The sequence below is a fragment of the Callithrix jacchus genome, chromosome 5 (genome assembly GCF_049354715.1).
Source record: "Callithrix jacchus isolate 240 chromosome 5, calJac240_pri, whole genome shotgun sequence".
Classification (NCBI taxonomy): Eukaryota; Metazoa; Chordata; class Mammalia; order Primates; family Cebidae; genus Callithrix; species Callithrix jacchus.
The window spans coordinates 155463408-155488599 of record NC_133506.1 but is presented as its reverse complement, the minus strand read 5'-3'; the positions used below and the strand labels follow the sequence as shown (position 1 = coordinate 155488599).

Sequence of the window (25192 nt, the reverse complement as noted above, 5' to 3'; positions counted from 1 at the left end):
CTGTTCAAGTTTTGTGTGTAAATGTTTTTAATTCTCTTAGGTGCATGCCTAGAAGTAGAATCAATTCCATTCTGTTTCTCTTTTTGAGGAACTGCCAAGCTGTTTTATGTAGTAGCTGTACCATTTTATATTCCCATCAGCAGTGAATCAGGGTTTCAGTTTCTCCACATCATTGTCAACACATGTTGTCCTTTATTTAAAAAAAATGTTAACCATCCTAGTAGATGTGAAGTGGTATTTTACTATGGTTTTTATTTGCACTTTCCTAATGACTAATAATGTTGAACATCTTTTCATGTATTTGTTGTCCATTTCTATACAGACAGCCTTCCATACCCATGGATTCTGCATCCATGAATTCAACCAACTGTGGACCAAAAATATTGGGGAAACAACAACAATAATAATACAATAATAAATAATTTTAAAAAACCCAAAATAGTATAACATCTATTTATGTAGCATTTACCTTGTATTATATATAAGTAATCTAGAGATGATTTAAAGTATACTGGATTATATGTGTACATTATATGCAAATATGACACAATTTTATATAAGGGACTTGAGCATCTGTGAGTTTTTCTATCCATGGGAGTCCTGGAACCAATTACCCTTGGATGGTAGAGGGACAACTGTATCTCTTCTTTGGAGAAATGTCTATTCAAGTCCTTTGACTATTATTAAATTGCTTTATTTGTCCCTATTATGTTGCATTGAGAGCATTGTATATTCTGGGTACTAGACCTTATGAGATACAAGATTTGCAAATTTTTTTTTCATTCTATGGATGGTCTTTTTACTTTCTTGATGATATCTTTAAAAACACAAAGATTCTTAATTGTGATGAAGAACATCATCTACTTTTTCTTGGTTGCTTGTGTTTTAGGTGTCATATATAAGACATCATTGCTCACCTATGTTTTCTTCTAAGAATTTTATACTTTCAGCTCCCTTTTCACCCATTTTTAGTTCATTTTTGTATATGATGTGAGATAGGGGTTTGATTTCACTCTTTTGCCTGTATTTATTCAGTTGTCCTAACACCATAGGTTGAAGATACTATCCTTCCCCAATTAAATGGTCTTGGCACTCTTGTAGAAAAAAATAGTTTACCATAACATTTGGGTTTACTCTTAGTGTCTCAGTTTTATTTAATTAATTTATATATAACTATCCTTATGCCAATACCATACTGTCTTGATGACTAACTTTTTAGTGAGTTTGAAATCAGGAAGTGTGAGTACTCTAATTTTATTGTTCTCTTTCTTTTTTTTTTTTTTTTAAATTTTTTATTTGATTATAGGTTTTGGGGTACATGAGCAGAGCATGCGAGACAGTTGCGTAGGTACACACATGTCAGTGTGCTTTGCTTTTCTTCTCCCCTTCACCCACATTTGGCATTTCTCCCCAGGCTATCCCTCCCCACCTCCCCCTCCCACTGGCCCTCCCCTTTTCCCCCCAATAGACCCCAGTGTTTAGTACTCCCCTTTCTGTGTCCATGTGTTCTCATTTTTCATCACCCACCTATGAGTGAGAATATGCGGTGTTTCATTTTCTGTTCTTGTGTCAGTTTGCTGAGGATGATGTTCTCCAGATTCATCCATGTCCCTACAAACGACACGAACTCATCATTTCTGATTGCTGCATAATATTCCATGGTGTATATGTGCCACATTTTTCCAATCCAGTCTATTATCAATGGGCATTTGGGTTGATTCCAGGTCTTTGCTATTGTAAACAGTGCTGCAATGCACATTCGTGTACATGTGTCCTTATAGTAGAACGATTTATAGTCTTTTGGATATATACCCAGTAATGGGATTGCTGGGTCAAATGGAATTTCTATTTCTAAGGCCTTGAGGAATCGCCACACTGTCTTCCACAATGGTTGAACTAATTTACACTCCCACCAACAGTGTAAAAGTGTTCCTTTTTCTCCACATCCTCTCCAGCATCTGTTGTCTCCAGATTTTTTAATGATCGCCATTCTAACTGGCGTGAGATGGTATCTCAATGTGGTTTTGATTTGCATCTCTCTGATGACCCGTGACGATGAGCATTTTTTCATATGATTGTTGGCCTCATATATGTCTTCTTTCGTAAAGTATCTGTTCATATCCTTTGCCCACTTTTGAATGGGCTTGTTTGTTTTTTTCCTGTAAATCTGTTTGAGTTCTTTGTAAATTCTGGATATCAGCCCTTTGTCAGATGGGTAGACTGCGAAAATTTTTTCCCATTCTGTTGGTTGCCGATCCACTCTAGTGACTGTTTCTTTTGCCGTGCAGAAGCTGTGGAGTTTCATTAGGTCCCATTTGTCTATTTTGGCTTTTGTTGCCAATGCTTTTGGTGTTTTGTTCATGAAGTCCTTGCCTACTCCTATGTCCTGGATAGTTTTGCCTAGATTTCCTTCTAGGGTTTTTATGGTGCCAGGTCTTATGTTTAAGTCTTTAATCCATCTGGAGTTAATTTTAGTGTAAGGTGTCAGGAAGGGGTCCAGTTTCTGCTTTCTGCACAGGGCTAGCCAGTTTTCCCAACACCATTTGTTAAACATGGAATCCTTGCCCCATTGCTTGTTTTTGTCAGGTTTATCAAAGATTGTATAGTTGTATGTATGTTGTGTTGCCTCCGGTGCCTCTGTTTTGTTCCATTGGTCTATATCTCTGTTTTGGTACCAGTACCATGCTGTTTTGATTACTGTAGCCTTGTAGTATAGTTTGAAATCCGGTAGTGTGATGCCCCCCGCTGTGTTCTTTTTGCTTAGAATTGACTTGGCTATGTGGGCTCTCTTTTGGTTCCATATGAAGTTCATGGTGGTTTTTTCCAGTTCTGTGAAGAAAGTCAATGGTAGCTTGATGGGGATAGCATTGATTCTGTAAATTACTTTGGGCAGTATAGCCATTTTCTCGATATTAATTCTTCCTAACCATGAACATGGAATGTTTCTCCATCTGTTTGTGTCCTCTCTGATTTCGTTGAGCAGTGGTTTGTAGTTCTCCTTGAAGAGGTCCCTTACGTTCCTTGTGAGTTGTATTCCAAGGTATTTTATTCTTTTTGTAGCAATTGCAAATGGCAGTTCGCTCTTGATTTGGCTTTCTTTAAGTCTGTTATTGGTGTAGACGAATGCTTGTGATTTTTGCACATTGATTTTATATCCTGAGACTTTGCTGAAGTTGTTTATCAGTTTCAGGAGTTTTTGGGCTGAGGCAATGGGGTCTTCTAGGTATACTATCATGTCGTCTGCAAATAGAGACAATTTGGCTTCCACCTTTCCTATTTGAATACCCTTCATTTCTTTTTCTTGCCTGATTGCTCTGGCTAGAACTTCCAGTACTATATTGAATAGGAGTGGTGAGAGAGGGCATCCTTGTCTAGTGCCAGATTTCAAAGGGAATGCTTCCAGTTTTTGCCCATTCAGTATGATATTGGCTGTTGGTTTGTCATAAATAGCTTTTATTACTTTGAGATACGTTCCATCGATACCGAGTTTATTGAGGGTTTTTAGCATAAAGGGCTGTTGAATTTTGTCAAATGCCTTCTCTGCGTCAATTGAGATAATCATGTGGTTTTTGTTTTTGGTTCTGTTTATGTGGTGAATTACGTTGATAGACTTGCGTATGTTGAACCAGCCTTGCATCCCCGGGATGAATCCTACTTGATCATGATGAATAAGTTTTTTGATTTGCTGTTGCAATCGGCTTGCCAATATTTTATTGAAGATTTTTGCATCTATGTTCATCATGGATATTGGCCTCAAGTTTTCTTTTCTCGTTGGGTCTCTGCCGGGTTTTGGTATCAGGATGATGTTGGTCTCATAAAATGATTTGGGAAGGATTCCCTCTTTTTGGATTGTTTTAAATAGTTTTAGAAGGAATGGTACCAGCTCCTCCTTGTGTGTCTGGTAGAATTCGGCTGTGAACCCGTCTGGACCTGGGCTTTTTTTGTGAGGTAGGCTCTTAATTGTTGCCTCGACTTCAGACCTTGTTATTGGTCTGTTCATAGTTTCAGCTTCCTCCTGGTTTAGGCTTGGGAGGACACAGGAGTCCAGGAATTTATCCATTTCCTCCAGGTTTACTAGTTTATGCGCATATAGTTGTTTGTAATATTCTCTGATGATGGTTTGAATTTCTGTGGAATCTGTGGTGATTTCCCCTTTATCATTTTTTATTGCATCTATTTGGTTGTTCTCTCTCTTTTTTTTAATCAATCTGGCTAGTGGTCTGTCTATTTTGTTGATCTTTTCAAAAAACCAGCTCTTGGATTTATTGATTTTTTGAAGGGTTTTTCGTGTCTCAATCTCCTTCAGCTCAGCTCTGATCTTAGTAATTTCTTGTCTTCTGCTGGGTTTTGAGTTTTTTTGATCTTGCTCCTCTAGCTCTTTCAATTTTGACGATAGGGTGTCAATTTTGGATCTCTCCATTCTCCTCATATGGGCACTTATTGCTATATACTTTCCTCTAGAGACTGCTTTAAATGTGTCCCAGAGGTTCTGGCACGTTGTGTCTTCGTTCTCATTGGTTTCGAAGAACTTCTTTATTTCTGCCTTCATTTCGTTGTTTACCCAGTCAACATTCAAGAGCCAGTTGTTCAGTTTCCATGAAGCTGTGCGGTTCTGGGTCGGTTTCTGAATTCTGAGTTCTAACTTGATTGCACTATGGTCTGAGAGTCTGTTTGTTATGATTTCAGTTGTTTTGCATTTGTTGAGCAGTGCTTTACTTCCAATTATGTGGTCAATTTTAGAGTAGGTGTGATGTGGTGCTGAGAAGAATGTGTATTCTGTGGATTTGGGGTGGAGAGTTCTGTAAATGTCCACCAGGTTTGCTTGCTCCAGGTCTGAGTTCAAGCCCTGGATATCCTTGTTGATTTTCTGTCTGGTTGATCGGTCTAGTATTGACAGTGGAGTGTTAAAGTCTCCCACTATTATTGTGTGGGAGTCTAAGTCCTTTTGTAAGTCATTAAGAACTTGCCTTATGTATCTGGGTGCTCCTGTGTTGGGTCCATATATGTTTAGGATCGTTAGCTCTTCTTGTTGTATCGATCCTTTTACCATTATGTAATGGCCTTCTTTGTCTCTTTTGATCTTTGTTGCTTTAAAGTCTATTTTATCAGAGATGAGAATTGCAACTCCTGCTTTTTTTTGCTTTCCATTAGCTTGGTAAATCTTCCTCCATCCCTTTATTTTGAGCCTTTGTGTATCCTTGCATGTGAGATGGGTTTCCTGGATACAGCACACTGATGGGTTTTGGATTTTTATCCAATTTGCCAGTCTGTGTCTTTTGATTGGTGCATTTAGTCCATTTACATTTAGGGTTAATATTGTTATGTGTGAATTTGATACTGCCATTTTGATGCTAAGTGGCTGTTTTGCCTGTTAGTTGTTGTAGATTCTTCATTATGTTGAAGCTCTTTAGCATTCAGTGTGATTTTGGAATGGCTGGTACTGATTGATCCTTTCTATGTGTAGTGCCTCTTTTAGGAGCTCTTGTAAAGCAGGCCTGGTGGTGACAAAATCTCTGAGTACTTGCTTGTTCACAAAGGATTTTATTCTTCCTTCACTTCTGAAGCTCAGTTTGGCTGGATATGAAATTCTGGGTTGAAAGTTCTTTTCTTTAGGAATGTTGAATATTGGCCTCCACTCTCTTCTGGCTTGTAGTGTTTCTGCCGAGAGATCTGCTGTGAGTCTGATGGGCTTCCCTTTGTGGGTGACCCGACCTTTCTCTCTGGCTGCCCTTAGTATTCTCTCCTTTATTTCAACCCTGTTGAATCTGACGATTATGTGCCTTGGGGTTGCTCTTCTTGCGGAATATCTTTGTGGTGTTCTCTGTATTTCCTGCAATTGAGTGTTGGCTTGTCTTGCTAGGTGGGGGAAATTTTCCTGGATGATGTCCTGAAGAATATTTTCCAGCTTGGATTCATTCTCTTCGTCCCCTTCTGGTACACCTATCAAACTAGGTTAGGTCTTTTCACATAGTCCCACATTTCTTGGAGACTTTGTTCATTCCTTTTTGCACTTTTTTCTCTGGTCTTGGTTTCTCGTTTTATTTCATTGAGTTGGTCTTCGACTTCAGATATTCTTTCTTCTGCTTGGTCAATTCGGCTATTGAAACTTGTGTTTGCTTCGCGAAGTTCTCGTATTGTGTTTTTCAGCTCCTTTAATTCATTCATATTCCTCTCTAAGGTATCCATTCTTGTTATCATTTCCTCGAATCTTTTTTCAAATCTTTTTTCAAGGTTCTTAGTTTCTTTGCATTGATTTAATACATGATCTTTTAGCTCACAAAAGTTTCTCATTATCCATCTTCTGAAGTCTAATTTCGTCATTTCGTCACAGTCATTCTCCGTCCAGCTTTGCTCCCTTGCTGGTGAGGAGTTTTGGTCCTTTCTAGGAGGCGAGGTGTTCTGGTTTCGGGTGTTTTCCTCCTTTTTGTGCTGGTTTCTTCCCATCTTTGTGGATTTGTCCGCTGGTCGTCTGCGTAGTTGCTGACTTTTCATTTGGGTCTCTGAGTGGACACCCAGAATGTTGATGATGAAGTATTTCTGTTGCTTGGTTTTCCTTCTACCAGTCTAGCCCCTTCACTGTACGACTGCTGAGGTCCGCTCCAGACCCTGCTTGTCTGGGGTGCACCTCTAGTAGCTGTGGCACAGCGAGGGATGCTACCAGTTTCTTTTTCTGCTCTCTTTGTCCCAGGATGATGCCTGCCTAATGTCAGTCTTTTGGATATAGAGGGGTCAGGGAGCTGCTTGAGGAGACAGTTTGTACTTTATAGGGGTTTAATTGCTGAGCTGTGCACTCTGTTGTTCATTCAGGGCTGTTATGCTGCTATGTTTGATTCTGCTGCAACAGAGCTCATTAAAAAACCCTTTTTTTTTTTTTTTCTCAAATGCTCTGTGTTGAGGGGTTTGGGCTTTATTTTTGGATGTCCGATCAGGTGTCCTTCCCAGCTAGAAGGCAGACTAGCCACTGTTTGGCTGCCGAGGCTCCACCCTGCTGTTGTGTGATTCGTGCTGTTCCTGCCGGCTCTGCTGTGGTCTCCGCCACGCCCTGCGGCGGAGTCTCTTCGTTGTAGCGTGTTGCCTCAGCAACGGCAGGCTGCGTCAGCAGTGGGCGTGTATCTCAGTAGGGACGGGTTGCCTCGGCAACGGCTGGCTGCGTCAGCAGTGGGCGTGTATCTCAGTTGGGGCGGGTTGCCTCGGCAACGGCTGGCTGCGTCAGCAGTGGGCGTGTATCTCAGTTGGGGCGGGTTGCCTCGGTAGTTGTGGACGCCCCTCCCCCACAGAGCGTCTCAGACCGTCTGCTCGGGATAGTTTGAAATCGCGGTTTTGTTCGTCCCACTGGGTATCCCAATCCCTGCAATCCCCTGGGCTGGCCTATTGTCCAAGTCTCGTTCAGTCTGAAGTCCAGCCCTCTCAAGTCTCAGGTTGCCGGTTCAACAGGGCACCAGGACAAGCGCGCCCTGTGGGGATTGCTGGGTAGGGCTGGCCGCTGCCGCCCCGGCTGCTGGCTTCGCCAGGCAGACCAACTGCCTGGCGTCCCGTGTCTTTTTTATACTTGGGAGTTTCCCCGTTCTGTGGGCAACAAAGATCAGTCTGGAAATGCCGCTCTGACTCACCGTTTGCAGATTCAACGAGAAGAGCTCCAATCCTGGGTTGTTCTCACAGCGCCATCTTGAGTCGAAAAGCTTTATTGTTCTTTTTCAAGATTATTTTGGTTATTCAGAGTCCCTTTTATTTCCATGTGGATTTTGGATTCACTTGTCAATTTCTTCACAAAATACAGCTGGTGTTTTGATGGAGCGAGTGTGTTGAATCTGTAGATCACTTCGGGTAGTATTGCCATCTTAACAATATTAAGTCTTCCAATCCAAGAACATGGATATTCTATTTATTTAGATCCTCTTTAATTTCTTTCCAAGATGTTTATAGATTTTAGTGTACAAATCTTGCAATTCTTTAGCTAAATTTGTTCCTTATATTCTTTATGATGCAGTTTGAAATAGAATATTACATTTTAGGACTGTATATTGCTGGTGTCTCGAAATATACTTGAATTTTGCATATTGATCTTAAATCCAGAAACCCTGAGGAACTTATTAGATCTCATAAATATGTGTGTGTGTGTGTGTGTGTGTGTGCCTGTGTATGTGTATGCCCCTGTGTAAGTGTATGCCTTAGTATTTTCTGTATACAAGATTATGTCACCTAAATAGAGATCATTTTACTTCTTTTTTTCTTCTAGTTTGGATGCCATTATCTATTTTTCTTACCTAATTGGCCCGGCTAGAACCTCTCATATGATGTTGAATAGAAGTGGTGTTAGTAAACATCTTAACTTGTTCCTTATCTTAGAGAGAAAGTTTTGGTTTTTACATTAAATATGATGTTGGCTATAGATTTTTTTCATATATTTATAAAATCAGGTTAGTGCTTAGAAATTTATACCTATAAATATATTTTAAAGGAATAATTTCAAATGAAATCAAACCTTCTACCTTATGAAACTTGAAAAAGAAGAGCAAATCAAACCCAAAACAAGCAGAAACAAGAAAATAAGGGTAATATTTGCCTCATAAACTAAGTTGGAAGGTATTGTTTCCTATTTCATTTTTATGAAGTGTGCATGAAGGATTGGTTTTTTTATATGCGTGATTTAATGTTGGGTAGAATTTACCAGCAAAGTCATCTGGTCTTGGTCTCTGGGAATTACAATTAACATTTTAATTTATAACAATCTACTTTAGGTTCAAACCAACTTAATTTCAATAGCGTACCAAAAGTTCTGTCCTATGTAGCTCCATTCCCTCCACCTTATTTTGTGCTGTATTGTTATACAAATTACAGCCTTACATGTTTTGTTTTGATTAACAGATTTACAATGATTGCTTCACGCTGTCATTTTCTTAATCAGTTAGGAGATTTAGAAAGAATTACAAACAAAAGCCACATTTATCCTATTTTTTATGTTTACCTATATAGTTACCTTTACCAGTTTTCTTTATTTCTTCATGTGGATTTGCACTACTATCAAATGTTCTTTTACTTTAACACAAAAGCCTCTACTATTTTTTATAGAGCAGGTTTGCTGATGATTAATTCCTTCTGTTTTTGCTTATCTGGAAATATCTTAATTTTTCTTTTATTTTAGAAGGATAGTTTTTTTTGCATATAGAATGCTTAGGTAAAGTCTTTTCCCTTTAGCACTTTGAATATTTCATCCCACTGCTTTCAGCCTTCATAGTTTCTGATGAGAAATCAGCTGTTACTCCTATTGAAGATTTCTTCTACATACCAAGTTGCTTCTTTCTAGCTGCTTTCAAGATTCCCTCTTTGTTCTGGCTTTTGATGGTTTGACAATGATGTGTCTGGATATTCATCTCTTTGATTTATTCTTTTTGGAATTTGTTGGGCTTCTTAAATTTGTAAATCAATGTTTTTAATGAAATTTGGGAAACTTTTAGGTATTATTTTTTAAATATTCTCTCTGTCCTTTTCTCTTTCCCCTTGCCTTCTGGGACACTCATTATACATATGCTGATATGCTTGATGGTGTTTTACAGGTCTCTGAGACTGTTCAGTTTTCTTTAGTGGGGGTCATAGGCTCTTGGCCCCTAAAGTTTGCTAAAAATCACAGACAGGCGAGAAAATGCACATAAATTTATTTAATGTGTATACACGGGAGTCTTCAGAATGAAAATCCAACTTCCCAATGAGTTATAGAAACTTATATACCATTTTGAGGTTATAGAAAGAGTTGGGGCTTAGATTTTGATTTTAAAAAGGTTATGGGAGCCAGGAGAAGAGGCTTGGTGAACAAAGGTGGTCTTTTTATGTAGATAAAGCCACCCTCAGGGGGAATAGATGGTAAATGTTTCTTCTCAGACTTTTAAATGTGTCAGACTTTCCATCTCTCCTAGATCTGGGGAGAGGCATAGAAAGGGGAGGTGGCACAACTGTATTAGTGGAGATTCTCCACATTAATGCAAACTTTCCCCATTTAAGATAGTTTTGCAAAGTCATTTCTGCCTGCTGGCCAAGAGACTGACATTTCAAAATGTGTCAAAGAAATATATTTTAGGGTAAAATATTTTAATTTCCTCCATTTTATTCTTTGTTATCTGTTGCTCAAACCAGATGATCGTAATTGGCAAATTTTCAGCTTCACTGACTCTTCTGCCTATTCCAATCTGCTCTTGAGCTCTTCTAGTGAATTCTTCATTTATTTTCATTTTCAATTCCAGAATGTCTCTTTGGTTATTTTAAAACAATTTCTAACTCTTATTAGTATTCTTGATTTGGTGAGACATTATTCTCATAATTTCCTCTATAGATATGATTTCCTTTAGTTCTTTAAACATATTTTAAAATAGTAGATTTAAAGTCTTTGTCTATTAAGTCTAACATCAGGACTTCCTCAGGGAACGTGTTTGTTAGTTGCTTTTCTTCTTGTGTAAGAGCCATGTTTTTGTGTCTCTTCTCATATATTGTAAATTTTTTTGTTGAAAACTGGATGTTTTAAAAAATATAATTTGGTCACTCTGTATATTAGTTTCTTTCTCCTCCCCAGGGTTTGTTGTTGTCACTGTTTTTGCTGCTGTTTGCTTGTTTAGTGACTTTTTCTGAAATTCTATAAAATCCGTATCCTTTGTCAGGGTGGACACTGAAGTCTTTGTTGAGTTAGCTTAGGGATTAGCTAATGATTGAACAGATTTCTTTGAATGCCTGGAATCAATAAATCTCCTAGCCTTTGCAGATGGATTCTGTGTGTGTGTGTGTGTGTGTGTGTGTGTGTGCGCGCGCGCGCGTGTGTGTGCTCGCGCGCACGTGCGTGCTGGAGCATGCCTTCAACAGTTGGCAAGGCAAATTACACCTGTACCTTATTCTTCACATCCTGCTTGTGCAGAGCCTCAAGGTTAGCCAGAGGCAAGAGCTTACTTGGGGCCTTTTCAGGCCTTTCCTGAGTATGCACACAGTTCGCATACTCACAGTTACACATGTGTATGGCCTTCTAGATTCCAAGAAATATAATGGAGCTTATTAACACTCATTTCTCAGCTTTTCCTTTTTTTTTTTTTTTTTTTTGAGACAGAGTCTTGCTCTGTTGCCTAGGCTGGAGTTCAGTGGTGTAATCTTGACTCACTGCAACCGCTGCCTCACACTCAAGTGATTGTCATGTCTCAGCCTCCCAAGTAGCTAGGATTACAGGCATGCAGCACCATGTCTGGCTCTAGATAGATAGATAGATAGATAAATTTTAGTACAGGTAAGGTTTCACTATACTGGCCAGGCTGGTCTCAAACTCCCAGCCTCAAGTGACCCACCTGCCTCCCTTAGCCTCCCAAAGTGCTGGGGTCATAGGTATGAGCCACTGCCTCTGGCCTCTCAGCTTTTCCTTTTAAGCTTCCTAGTTGAGGCCTATTTTTTGCCTCAGTTGTTATCTGCTAACTCAGGCAGCTCTGAAATTAAACAATGGTTTCTTACTGTTCCAGCAAATGCCCCTAGGGAAAAGGCTGTTCACACTGGACCATCTCCAAGTCAGGTCAAATAAAGACAGCTTTGTAAGTGGTCTTTCAGGTAATCACCAGACTGTTTAAATAATGAAAATACTCTTGGAATGAAATAGGTGTTAAAGTTGCTCCAACCCCATTTTGCCCCTTATGGTGTCTGCCAGGCTACTGAGTTTTCACTGCAGTTGTGGGCTGTTGCTTTTCAAGGCTACCATGGAGCTAGGAATGAGGGCCAGGGTAACAGTGAGTGGATAGGCATAGGGCAAGTTAAAATGCTACAAAGCTTAGTGTTTAAAGTTTCAGCCATTTGTTGTTGTGATTTTATAAATTTTCCAGGATTGTTGCAACACTTTCATTAACTCCCAGAGTTTTGATAAAGTTGTTCTAACCATATTTGCCAATTTCTCATCACTTTTATGGAGGCGAGAATTTTATCCTTCGTTTTTATGAGGAGAAAATGACAGGTTCTTACTCTGTCATGTTTACCACCATCACCCCTTAACTAAGAAAGTTTTTAGGAAATTGAAGTGGACTTTTACTCTTTCAAGTCAGAGTGTAAGGAAGGTTGGCTTTTTAATGGCGCATAAGTCAATAAGGGAAAAAGGATCTCATGGAAATCTAAGAAAAGGAATTCATGGATCTGTCTTACCCTGTATCTGTCTTATCCCTCATTAGACAGAGCTTTCCACATTAGGGCACCTCACATGGTACTTCCCAGCCTTTTAATTATCTACCCTTAAGCTGTATGCCTCTGTAGCTGTGGTGAGATGATGTGTTATAGCAGAAGGCTACCTAAGATTGCACTGTAAGCAGAAACTACTCACAGGAAGGTTTCCATGTGAAGGCCTATGGGTGGGAGCAAGGTACAATATACAGTTTGCTCTGTGTGGCCTATAATTTTTTTGTTGAACATAATGGTGACTGAAAAGTTATGATTAACACTTATTATTTCAGGGGAAGATATAATCCAGCTAATCAGAAGATAGTGAGTGCCAAGAGAGGACCAGTAAAAAAGATTACAAGATCAAACCATCTTCCAGAACTCTATCCGTGATTCCAGAACTGGGTGGATTTCTATTTCTTCCTTTTTTTCCCCCCCATCTATAATATTCAACGTGTGAAGTTAATAGTCAGCACATTTCTTCAGGGAATAAAATAGATAAGAAAGAACAGCCAAAATTTTCTTTAGCTCCTCTTCCAGAAATGTGTTTCTTTGTCTGCATAAAAGTAATTTTCTCCAGTGACCCTAAACTATGTAATAGAAGTGCTTGTGAGTTTTAAAATATCCTAGGAAATCTGCAGGCTGGTATAATTACAGCTACTTTTAGTAATAGACCCATGATCAACTCTGATAGTAACATTGGTATCCTATTTGGTTTCGGTTGGCTGTTAGCTAAAAGTGTGTATTCATAAAACCTTTTTGCCATTTTGGGCTGCATCTTGCTCAGTTTTTTAAATCACAGGTTTAAACAAAGCCGAAAATCAAGTCCATTTTAAATTTTGACTTGAAATATGGTATTGTAGAACAACCTTCAATCATGAATAAATGTGTTTGTTGTTTCTACTCTGCCATGAACTTAGGAGATCTTGGGCAAGTCCCTCCACCTCATGTTTATTTCCCACAACTATAAAATGATTGAAGCAAACTATATACTTTCTAAGGTTTTTTACAATTCTAGAAAAGCAAGATTTATTGAATCATAAGGTCAGAATCATCATAAGTTCTGGTGATTTAAGTCATTTTGTGACGTGATAATTCATAGCGACAGAAGACGGACTAATTCCTCAGACCAAACTGCAAGCGTTCACAATACTGAAGTCCAGAAGTGGAGACAGAATGAGGATAAGAAAAGAGAATTCTTCTGAGGTATTTACAAAACTTATTGAATCCTCGCATTCATGGTAGGTCTGTTTTTGTCTTTAGATAGTTTTCGTAACTGTCACCTAGGTCTGGAACATATAACTTATTTGTCCACTTTAATAAGTGAAATCATTGGACTTTATAGAAATCACTCAGAAGTAAATATCGTTTCCAGCTAATGGTGTTCTCACCCTATATCCTGCATAAAACCTAAATTCTATTCTGTATCATCAGTAATGAATACCAAATGCATTTCCATAACTACTTTTATAGAAGTTTATTTTATTTAAGGAAGAATATATAAATTTAATATGGCCAAAAATATTTTTAATGACTTTAAAATGTAATGCAGAGAAATATAAAGTAACTTTCTGTAAGTTACTCTACAATGGAATTATTTGTAAACATTTTCCCCTGTTGTTTAGCTAACTATTGGTATTAGGTGCCTTGACACATATCATTAGACAAACATTAGATTTTTATGTCTTATACCATATTTCTTAGCATTAGTAGAAAATTAATAATTTAAATAGTAATTATTATAGGCTGGGTGTAGAGGCTCACACTTGTAATTCTACTACTTTGAGAGGCCAAGGTAGGCAGATCACTTGAGTCCAAGAGTTTGAGACCAGCCTGGCCAACATGGCAAAACTTGTCTCTACTAAAAAAAATAAATATATATAAATATATATATATATATATAAATTATGCTGGAGTGGTTGTGCATGCCTATAATCCCAGCTACTCAGGAGACTGAGGCACAAGAATCACTTGAACCCAGGAGGCAGAGGTTGCAGTGACCTGAGATCATTCCACTGCACTCCAGCTTGGGAGACAGAGCAAGATTCTGTTTTAAAAAATCATTATTATAATTATCAATGAAAAATAAACACTTTTTTATTTCTTACAGAGCTAAGCTATTGTGGGGATGATTGAGGAACATTTAAAGTTATCTCAATCACTGGGATGAAATATTAGTTGAACATCTTATCTCAGGGACTCTATTACCTTTAAGGGTTGGTTCTGCAGGAGCTACTCTGGGATCCTTTTCAGATGTCATAAAAAGTCTGTATCAAACAGAATGATGATATGTTGAGAGAGTATAAAGCACTGAAATGAGGGACTCTAAAATCTGTGTTCTAATATCAGTTTTGCCACTTATAAGCTTCTGACTTTGAGTAAATAACTTTTCATATCCTCAGTTTCTTCCTTTATAATGTTGGGAATATTTACCTTAATTACTGCCTTGGGATTGCTGTGCAGATCAAGGGTACTTATCACATATTTATTTCTTTATTTCTTTAATAGCCTCATTCCCATTAAAAGGGATGTGAGTTAGCTTTTACTAAATATAAAGGTATCAAAAATACCTACAAGACAAAAGATGAAAATTAAAATTTAGCAAGAATTTCCAACTAAGAAAAGTTTTAGTCTAAGCCTTCTACCAGTCAGTGCTTCCCTTTGTAGAAGGAATATACAAGCAGAGAAGAAGCTGCATCTAGTTCTAAGCTCTGAAGGTAATTTGTCATAAAGAAAATGCAGTTACTGGCTGGGCATGGTGGCTCACACTGCCTATCACTTTGGGAGGCTGATGCGGGTGAATTGCTTGAGCCCAGGAATTCCAGACTGGCCTGAGCAACATGACAAAACCCCATCTCTACAAAAATACAAAAATTAACCAGGTGTGGTGGCATATGCCTGTAGCCCTGCTACTCAGAAGGCTAAGGTGGGAGGGTCACTTGAGGCAGACCAGGAGGTTGAGGCTGTAGTGAGCCATGATTATGCCACTGCGCTCCAGCCTGTGTGACAGAGTGACACCCTGTCTCAAAGAAAAATTTAAAAGATCTAATTATTTGTTGCAGTAACCACAGCAAAAATGACAGTTTAGGGTCTTTAACACTCAAAAATGTATTGATTTCAGTATTTGTTTTCTTTTGTTGGAAAGTTCAGAATTCATAAGGCAAAACAATCAGTAAAACAATATATATTTAAAAATTTAAGATATCTAAATGTATTACAAAATATCAAGACTTACCATTTTTAAAAACAAATATTGCTGTAACAAAAAAGATAATGAGTATTGACAAGAATGTGAAGAACCTGGAAGCTTCATATGTTGCTGGTGGGGACGTAAAATGATGCAGCCACTTTGGAAAACAGTCAGCCCCTCAAAAGGTTTAACACAGATTCACCATATGACACAGTAAGTCTCTTATGTGTATGCCCAAGGGAAATGGAAACCTATGTCCACGTAAAAACATGTACAGGAAGGTTTTTGGCACCATTATTCAAATAGCCAAGAGTTGGAAACAATCCAAATGTTTATCAGCTGATGATGGGTAAATAAAATATAGGATATTCAAACAATGGATGCTATTTGGCAGTAGAAGGAATGAAATGCTGTTATGTGCTACAACATGGGTAAAGCTTGGACACACTACCCTAAAAATAATGGAATAACGAAAGACCATATATTGTACAATTTCATTTATATGAAATGTCCATAATAAGAAATCCATAAAGACAGAAGATAGATCAGCAGTTGCTGAGGGTTGGGGGAAGGGTCGGTGATGAGAATGACTGCTAATGGGCACAGGACTTCTTTTGGGGGTGATGAAAGTATTCTAAAATCGATTCCAGTGACAGTTGCACAACTCTGTGAAAATAAAACTATTGTACACTTTAAGTGGGTTGAGGGTATGTTTTGTGATTTATGCCTCAGGTGGTTGTAAAAAAAAGTTAAGTATACATTAACATTTTAATATTAATTAGTAGATGAATGTTAATGAAATATTATTTGATCTTTCTCAAAAATATCCTAAAAATAGAAAAATGCATCATCACTAGTCCTATTACTGGGAGCTTACTTTTTATTTATGTATTTGTGTGTGTGTGTAAAAATACAATAAACTGGTTGGAATATCTGCTTTATTATCATATTTGTACTTTCTCTTTTCTTATTCACATTGCTTCAAACAGCCACCTCTTAAAACAAGAACTGGACCCGTTAGAGGTCATTTGCCTGGAGACATTGGCTTTCAGTGCTGCATGTGTGGCTGGGCCAATTAGAAAACAGGACACACCTTGGATGAAAAGCACTTTAGCTCACCTGCTTACATGGATCCTCAACCTTAGCTGTGTGGCAGACTCACCTGAAGAGCTTAAAGTAAAATATTCAGGTGTGTGTACCACCCCCAGGATTGTGATCTCACATGTATTTCATTAAGCCTCCCCCAGGAAATTGTGCAGAAAAGATTGGGACCCACTCTGCTGGTTCAGGGTGGCTCCATGTCTCAAACTGAATGAAACTTCTTCCAACTTTCCTCAAGCTGACTTCACGTTGGTCTTAGTATTTTTACTTTTTTCAGTGAGAGATAAGGATTTTATTTTTTCTTCATTATTATTTATTTCAAGTCTTATTTTAGACTTGCTAAAATTATTTATAGACTTGCTAGACTATTATTTATTTCAAGTCTTATTTTAGGTTTGCTACCCTGGCATATTGTGTAACGCTGAAGTTTGGGCACAAATAATCCTATCACCCAGGGACTCAGCATAGTACTCAACAGTTGTTTGTCAGGCCACTACACTCCAGGCTAGATGACAGAATGAAACCCTGTCTCAAAAAAAAAGTGTTTCCTAGGTTTCCTTCTAGGATTCTTGTAGTTTGAGGTATCGTGTTTTATCTTTAATTCCATTCATCTTGAGGTAATTTTTGCGTATGTTAAAAGACAGAGGTCCAGTTTCATCCTTCTATCGATCTCAGCTATGATTAGACAGCTATCTCAGCACCATTTGTTGAGTAGGGAATCCTTTCCTTATTGCCTATTTTTGTTGACTTTGTTGAAGATCAGATGGCTGTAGGTATGCCACTTTTTTTCTAGTTTCTTTATTCTGTTCCATTGGTCTATGTGTCTGTTTTTGTGCCAGTACGATGCTGTTTTGGTTACTGTAGCTTTATAGTATAGCTTGAAGTCTGGTGATGTGTTGCATCTGGTTTTCCCCTTTTTTGCTTAGGATTGCTGTGGCTATTTGGGCTCTTTTTTGCTTTCACATGAATTTTAGAGTAGTTTTTCTAGTTCTGTGAAAAATGATGTTAGTAGTTTGATAGGAATAATATTGAATCTTTATATTGTATTAGGCAGTTTGGCTGTTTTAACAATATTCATTCTTCTAATCCATGAACATGGAACGTTTCTCCATTCATTTGTGTCATCTGGTTTCTTCTGGTGGGGTTTTATAGTTCTCCTTGTAGAGCTAGTTCACCTCCTTGGTTAGATGTAATCCTAGGGCTTTCCGTGTATGTCTTTGTGTATGTGACTATTGTACATTGGATCACATTCTTTTTTTTGTAATTGTTCAAATTTTTATTTTAATGCACAGTATGAGAAATGAACTTTTAAATCAACTGATTTGTATGGAAAATTACATGGCAAATAAATTAGACCCATGTTAAAAGAGAAGGTCAGCTAAATGTCCAAACTTAAGGATATAATGGGCACCGATAAACAGATTGCACTGTCTTAAGAGGCTATCTTTCAAACACAGCTTTGCTAGAAACTGGTCCAGAGATCAACAGCACATGGGAATGCTTAACACGGGTGGTGATCAGGGACACGTCTCCTGGGTGCCGCTGTAATGATGTCCACATGTAGAATCACCTCTGCTGCTTCAGCTGCACTTAGAAGAACTTGACACTTTACTTGAAAACTCTGTTATACCTAGGAGAGCCATATCTCCAATGGTGCCTTCCCTCATGTCTAGTCCAGCAGTGGTATTGCCTTCACTGTGAGTAGCTCTGAGCTGTGCCACTAGGTCTGCACTGTCATAGCCTGCATTGTCAGCTATGATGGTTGGCAACATTCTCAGTGCTTTAGCATAAGCCTCCATTGCAACAGCTTCTTCGCCTGGTGTTCTATTGGCAAGCTGTGTCACAGCATGAGCCATCAACATCTCCCAACAGCCTCCTCCATAAACTGTTCTAGAATCCTTTACGGTTTGTGTAAGAACAGAAAGAGCATCATGCAAAGATCTTTCAGCTTCATCTAAAATTTGTTGAGTGGCATCACGCACAACAATGGTACAAGCCTCACCAAGGGCAACCCCAGAAAAGTGAATGAGTTTGTTTTCTCCAATCATGACTTCCTCAATAAATTTGCAACTTCCAAGCTTTACCAGTTCTGGATGATCAAAGGTAGAGGCAATTTCACCACCTGTGACAAGAGCTAGGCATTCTACGCCTGCAGAATCTGCGTGCTCAATAGCCATGACACCAGCAGCACAGAAGAGCTGTTCAGGGTAATTATATATTAACTGCCTGTTACTGAAGCAATTTATTCCATGCTTAAGAATACGTTCAACTTTCTCCTTCATTTTTTCCTTTTCCGCATGTTCTATTTCTGCAACCTTTGCTGTAGAATCAACTCTTACCCGGGAACCAAATATCTTTATTTTGTCTGTATCCATACCAGTATTTGCAAAAAGAATTTTAGCATTTTCAATTCGTTTTGGTTGATTTACTCTAATGTTTTTATCCAATAGAAAGTCTTCATCTAAATAGGAATCTGCCAGACTTCCTCCTAGCTTCTTGATAATATGAATTGCCTCCAGGTTGCCAGAGCCTTTCAGTCTGAGAACCGCTTCTACAGCTAATTGAGTAACGTGGTCTTTGTGATGAGTAAGAATTTTTGAGGATAATGTTGTGCCCACAATATTCATTAAATCTTGACGGAATTTAACTTCGTTGGAACCATGATCGACTGCAGAACTCAACAGAGCCTCTTTTGCAGCCGTTGTGGCTTCTCTCCAACCTGCTATGATGGTCTGTGGATGAATCTTTTTTGCAATTAAAGATTCTGCTTCCCTTAATAATTCTGCTGCTAAAACAGTAACAGAGGTAGTGCCATCACCAACATCATCATCTTGAACCCTTGACATATCAACTAAAACTTTAGCTGCTGGATTGTCAACACCAATGTTTTTTAGAATAGTGGCACCATCATTTGTTACCATAAGAGAGGCATCTCGTCCACTGCTTAGAAGAATTTTGTCCATGCCTTTGGGTCCCAAGGTGCTTTTTACCAAGTCTCCAACAGCGATGGCACCAATAAAAGAAGACAGACGAGCTGTCTCTGCTCTCTCTTCATCAGCTCCTGCCTTGAAGATGTTAACAGGTGTAAGGGAAAGGGACGCCATGGTTCCAAGGGATTCTGCACACAAGTGGATCCCTTCACAACTCATGCTCGGGGGCCGACAGACCAGATCACATTCTTGATTTGGCTTTCAGCTTGAATTGTTATTGGTGTATAGAAATGTGACTGATTTTTGTACATTGATTTCATATCCTGAAACTTTACTGAAGTTGTTAATCAACTCCAGGAGTCTTTTGGCAGTCTGTAGGATTTTCTATGTATAGTGTGATACCATCTTTGAAGAGAGAGAGTTTGTCATCTTTTCCTATTTAGATGCTTTTTTTTTCTTTCTCTTGCCTGATTGCTCTGGCTAGCACTTCCAGTACTATGTTGAATAGAAAGGATCTTATTTTTGGGAAATTTTTCCAACTAAGCTTTCAAAACAGTAATGATGAGAGCATTATATGCTGATTGCCAGTATTTTCCTTTGACTGTTTAACTTTAAATGATCCATTTTTTTTGCTTAATGACCTTGTAGAGATATTTATAAAACACCTTTTGATTTTTGACTGGGGCTGGATTTTTAAAAAAATGTATAAAGAGCTATATAACATTGGTTTCAAATGAATTATTTCTACCTTTTTATCGTGTTAATTAGTTTTATCAGGTACAGCTGTAGATTCCAAAGCAGTGTTATCTATATAAACTTTAGTACTATTATATTCGTATGCTACTGGATAAGAAATTACTTATTCGAGACTAAGAATTATTCTTGCAACAGAAGCTTATCAGTAACATTATTTGATTGCTTTTGCTGTGTGCACAAGTGAGGCTCTGTCTAGACTTATACACTAGGTATATTTCTTTTGTTCATACATTAAATGAGTTATAGATACTAATATTAATATGTAAGAAATTTTGATTTTTGATTTAAGTATCAGAATAACCAAATTGTAACAACAAAAGTGCTGGAACTTTGGTATTTAAAAAGGACAAAATATACCAGACTATTAAAAACTGGTATTTAAATCATTAAACATAATGAGGTATGAAAAAGTATCTTTAAAATAATAAAGCATTACATAAATGTGAGATCAGATCATAAATTTGACAGCAGGGCACTATTTTTACAGGTTAACATTCACTTAATCTGACTATGAATTAGAAAAATCTCGAATTTATAGAGTTCATTTAACTTTATTAAAGCAATTTGCCAACTCAGTTACAGAAATACAGAAAACATTACTATCTGGAGAACTACTCAATTGTAAGTTTATCATCGTTGAAATTGTTTAAGCAGAGACTAGGTGACCATTTGTCAGGAATATTATCGGAAGGATTCCTGCAGTCATGGAATTGTGTTTGGTTACTGTCAGTATGCCTTGCGATACTAAGATTCTGTTATTCCCTGCTCATTTATCACGCTACAAAACCAGAGACAAAAATGACTCCCTAAAATATATGTTGATGACACCATATAGGCTGTAAATATGAGCTTTCAAAAATGTTTTGCCATTAGCTAAAAACTAACAATTGGTTTTATTAGGGTGATTTTGTGTTTATATTGCAAGGTGTTCAATTGAGCTTCTTATATCTGTAGTTTTCATCAAATGTGGAGAATTTGAGGCCCTTTTTGTGGTGTTCCCTCCTGGGACTGTAATTACAACCTGTTGTAAACCACTTGCCATTGTTCCCTTTGGTTCTTTTTTTTTTTCTTTTTAATATCTTCTGTCACTATATTTATGTTTTCCTTTAAATAATTGGATAGGTATATAATGGCTGGTTTGTTTTGTTTTGTTTTGTTTTGCTTTGTTTTGTCTTGTTTTGTTTTGAGACAGAGTCTTACTCTGTCACCCAGGCTGGAGTGCAGTAGTGGCATGATCTTGGCTCACTGCAGCCTCCACCTCCTGGGTTCAAGTGATTCTCCTGCCTCAGCCTCCCCAGTAGCTGGGACTACAGGCACGTGTCACCACACCTGGCTAATTTTTTGTATTTTTCGTAGAGAAGGGGTTTCACCGTGTTAGCCAGGATGATCTCGATCTCCTGACCTTGTGATCCACCCACCTCGGCCTCCCAAAGAGCTAGGATTACAGGCATGAGCCACCGTGCCCGGCCTTAATGGCTGTGTCAACATACTTATTTGCTAATTACAGTATCTTTTTCATTTCTCAGTCTTTCTAGTGACTGATTTTTCTCCTGGTTTGGGGTATCATTTTCTGCTTCTTATCATATCTACTAATTTTTATATTAGTTGTTAGGCATCGATGATTTCATATTGTTGGTTATAGATTTATTCTTTAGGCAGTTAAATTACTTGCAGTTCAGTTTATTCTTTTCAAGCCTTTGTTAGGGTAAATATAGAGTGGCCTTTGCCCTAGAGAGAGTTTAGCACCATTTCTAAGGCATAGCTATTGTGGGATTGCTGGTAAATTCTGTGAGTGATCAACCGGAACGCTCAACTCTAGCTGGTTGGACCTCAGATGCCTCCCAGGCTTGTGTGGCACTCTGCTTGACCTCATAGAGTTTTACTTTAAGCTTATGTGTCTAAATATCCAGCCAACACTCAAGGGGCTCCTAAGCAGATTTCTGGAGTTCTGTTTTTATCTATCTGTCTGCTTTCTGGTACTCTGCATCTTCAGCCACTTCAACCTCCCTGAACTCCAGCCTCTGTCTTCTCAACTACATGAAACCACCATGCTTTGCTTGGGAACCCCTAGCCTGCTCTGAGCTCTGTACCTGCAGGTAGAATCTAGAATGATGGATAAGCCTCACTTCATTTCTCTCAAGCATCATAGTCTTAAGGTGCATGTCAATATATTAATATCTGCAGTTGTTTCACGTATTTTTGTCTAGTTTTCTGTTTCTTCACAGTAAGAAGCTAAAGTTACTTCTTAGTTACCTGTTACTCTCAAGGCCAGAAGTAAAGGATAAAGCATTAAAATAAAAGCTAAGAAAATATTTTAAAATCTAATATAAAAATCCATTTTGCGGCCGGGTGCAGTGGCTCACACCTGTAATCCCAGCACTTTGGGAGGCCAAGGCGGGTGGATCACGAGGTCAAGAGATTGAGACCATCCTGGTCAACATAGTGAAACCCCGTCTCTACTAAAAATACAAAAAAAAAAATTAGCTGGGCACAGTGGCACGTGCCTGTAATCCCAGCCACTCGGGCGGCTGAGGCAGAAGAATTGCCTGAACCCAGGAGGTGGAGGTTGTGGTGAGCCGAGATCGTGCCATTGCACTCCGGCCTGGGTAACAAGAGCGAATCTCCGTCTCAAAAAAAAAAAAAAAAATCAATTTTGCTATGCATCCGAAACTTTTTGATGTTATCACTTAAATATGTTTTTCTCACCTCAATCACTGAAATTTTCACTGGATAAAATAACTAAATGGGGCTTTGTGTTACCTTGGTGAGGAGATAAGTGTATTCTGGGAAGAAAGAGAAAAAGGTATTTATTTGGTGATGAAATTGACGGACTATGGCAAAGACTGCTGCTATACAGTCACCAAACTGTTTCTTTTTTCTATGGGACGCAGAACTAGGCTACATTTCATATGCATGAAACGCTTTGTTTACCACTGTGTGATGGGGCATACATACTTCTTTGCTTAGTGATATATGCAAGAAACACTGTTTAGTAGTGTGTGGTATGTATGCTACTGTGTTTAGAGATATGGGTGTGAAACACTGTGTGCTCCTAGGTGTGACCCTGTGACTGACTTCAGCCCAATATAACCTAGGCACAAGTGATATATGTCATTTCTGTGACTGGCCCATTTAAACCTCCCAGGTGATCCTTCTTGGTTGTTTTTTTTTTTTAAAAAAAATTGTGTTACGGGTGGATATAGAGGGTCTAGAAGCAAATTCCAAGGCCTCAAGATCCACAAGGTAGAAGAAACTTGAGTCCCCGAATCACTTCATATAGCACCTGCATCCCCCTCACTTTGCTAATCCTCATTTGATTTTTATGTGAGGGAAAAGGAGATCCTTTTGTATGTTTCTGTGTGTGTTAAGCCACTGAGATTGAGGTTTTACTGGTTGAGGTGATCAGCCCATGCTCACTTGTATCAAACAGTATTTTTAGTAAAACTTACAGGTATTTAGGTTTTTTTCAGTAGATAATAATATCTTTCTTTGCAACTACATGAAAAGATAAACTCAGCTATTCATTGATATTGATGGCCCCTGGCCTGTTGCATCACTGAATCAGGTTCTTGAATCTCAATTCATATTTTAAAATTGATTTGAACTCAGTATATTTTCGAGTCTGCTGAAAATAACTAAAACAATGATTTTTTTTAACTAAATCTTTTTGCATTTCCATCAGTGTCTTTCTAGTATGCTGTTCTTTTAAGCCTTAGTACAAATGCTGTAAAATCTGATAGCCAAATACTGGCTGGGCCCAAACAACTGTGGAATGTAGCAGTCAGTGTGTCAGCATGGAAGGATGCCCATAATAACTTTTGCTCAGTTGAGGAAGAACGCACAGCATCACTCGCCCATAGCACTTATAAAATCTCATTGGCAAGATTTGGTGAAAGCCCTCTTTACTGGGAATGGGGTTGGTTCCTTTCTTAGGCTCTGACTCTGCTCTTGGGAGGAATGTTCTTGTCCATTTTTTCCCTAGCCTCTGGCCACAGTCCATGGGAGTTTCTTCCTTTTCCATCTTCTTACCCACATTCAAAGCGGATGATGAGATGCCCTCTTTTGGGGATGCACAGCTTTCAGAGCTCATTTTCTGTTTGAGCAAAATTGGGTGTCTAGAGGTGATGTTACAGTTCAAAGGCTTTTTAGTCCTAGTTTCTATAAATTCCATCAAAATATTAGTTCTATGTATAATTTCAGAGCATGATTTCTTTCTTTGGCCCATACCTCTGTCTGCCTAATGGCAGCTACCATGCAGGTATTCACATAATTGATAAAGGTGATGTGAAGTTAACACCTATTTATAATCTGATCCTTTCCACAAGGCTATTAGTGGCCTTTTGTGGCTCAAGACTTTTCTCAGCCTTATCTCTTTCTTTTTGGGATCTAGAAATAGTTGGCCTTTCCAACTATTTAATGCCCTTTGATGCCCCAAATTTCTAGATTCTTTCTTAGACTCTCTATTCCCTTTATTTCTCCTTGCTGGTTAGCTATATTGCAAGCTCATCAATTTATTGTCTTGTCAAAGGCAGCCAGTAACATCTAGTACACATGCATTAGTCCATTCTCATGCTGCTAATAAAGACATACCTGAGACTGGGTAATTTATAAAGGAAAGAGGTTTAATTGACTCACATTCTAGCATGGCAGGGGAGGCCTCCGGAAACTTACAGTCAAGGCAGAAGTGGAAGCAAACACGTCCTTGTTCACATGGCGACAAGAAAAAAGTGCCAAGCAAAAGGGGGAAAAGCCCCTTATAAAACCATCAGATCTTGTGAGAACTCACTATCATGCGAACAGCATCATGGGGGTAACCTCCCCCATGATTCAATTACCTCCCACCAAGTGCCTCCCAGTCATGTAGGGATTATGGGGACTATAATTCAAGATAGGAGTTGGGTGGGGACACGGCCAAACCATAACAACACATTATTATTAGTTGTTTTCCCAACGCCGTTCCTTTGACCTACAGTCTTAGTAAGCGCTTCAGCTGCTGTGGCATAACAGGAATCCCAGGCTTCCCATCTCCTGTATTTGTTTCTGTGCCTCTCAC

At 38.5% G+C, this 25192-nt stretch overlaps 2 protein-coding genes and 1 pseudogene across 10 annotated transcripts in view; 2 read left to right on the top strand and 1 right to left on the bottom strand.

Moving 5' to 3' along the window:
• The window catches only part of CCDC169 (coiled-coil domain containing 169), a 72106-nt gene extending 59127 nt beyond the window's left edge, over positions 1-12979 (top strand). For 3 of the 7 annotated variants that reach the window (XM_035302476.3, XM_078375589.1, XM_035302475.3), the window contains one exon: positions 12456-12698. In XM_035302476.3, coding sequence (XP_035158367.1) covers positions 12456-12555 — 100 coding nt within the window. In that variant the 3' untranslated portion in view covers positions 12556-12698. Of the gene's footprint in view, positions 1-11483; positions 11569-12455 lie in introns of all 7 variants that reach the window. The other 4 variants (XM_035302479.3, XM_008998129.5, XR_004743772.3 and 1 more) reach the window with 3 other exon arrangements.
• A 231-nt stretch (positions 12980-13210) lies between these two features.
• The window catches only part of SOHLH2 (spermatogenesis and oogenesis specific basic helix-loop-helix 2), a 60704-nt gene continuing 48722 nt past the window's right edge, over positions 13211-25192 (top strand). The window contains exon 1 of one of the 2 annotated variants that reach the window (XM_035302472.3): positions 13211-13368. In XM_035302472.3, coding sequence (XP_035158363.1) covers positions 13339-13368 — 30 coding nt within the window. In that variant the 5' untranslated portion in view covers positions 13211-13338. Of the gene's footprint in view, positions 13369-16407; positions 16542-25192 lie in introns of those variants that run through there. The other variant, XM_054256772.2, reaches the window with a different exon arrangement.
• Positions 17706-19616, bottom strand: LOC100402234 (T-complex protein 1 subunit beta pseudogene; annotated as a pseudogene). The gene has a single exon (XR_013536447.1). The product of XR_013536447.1 is annotated as a T-complex protein 1 subunit beta pseudogene (transcript).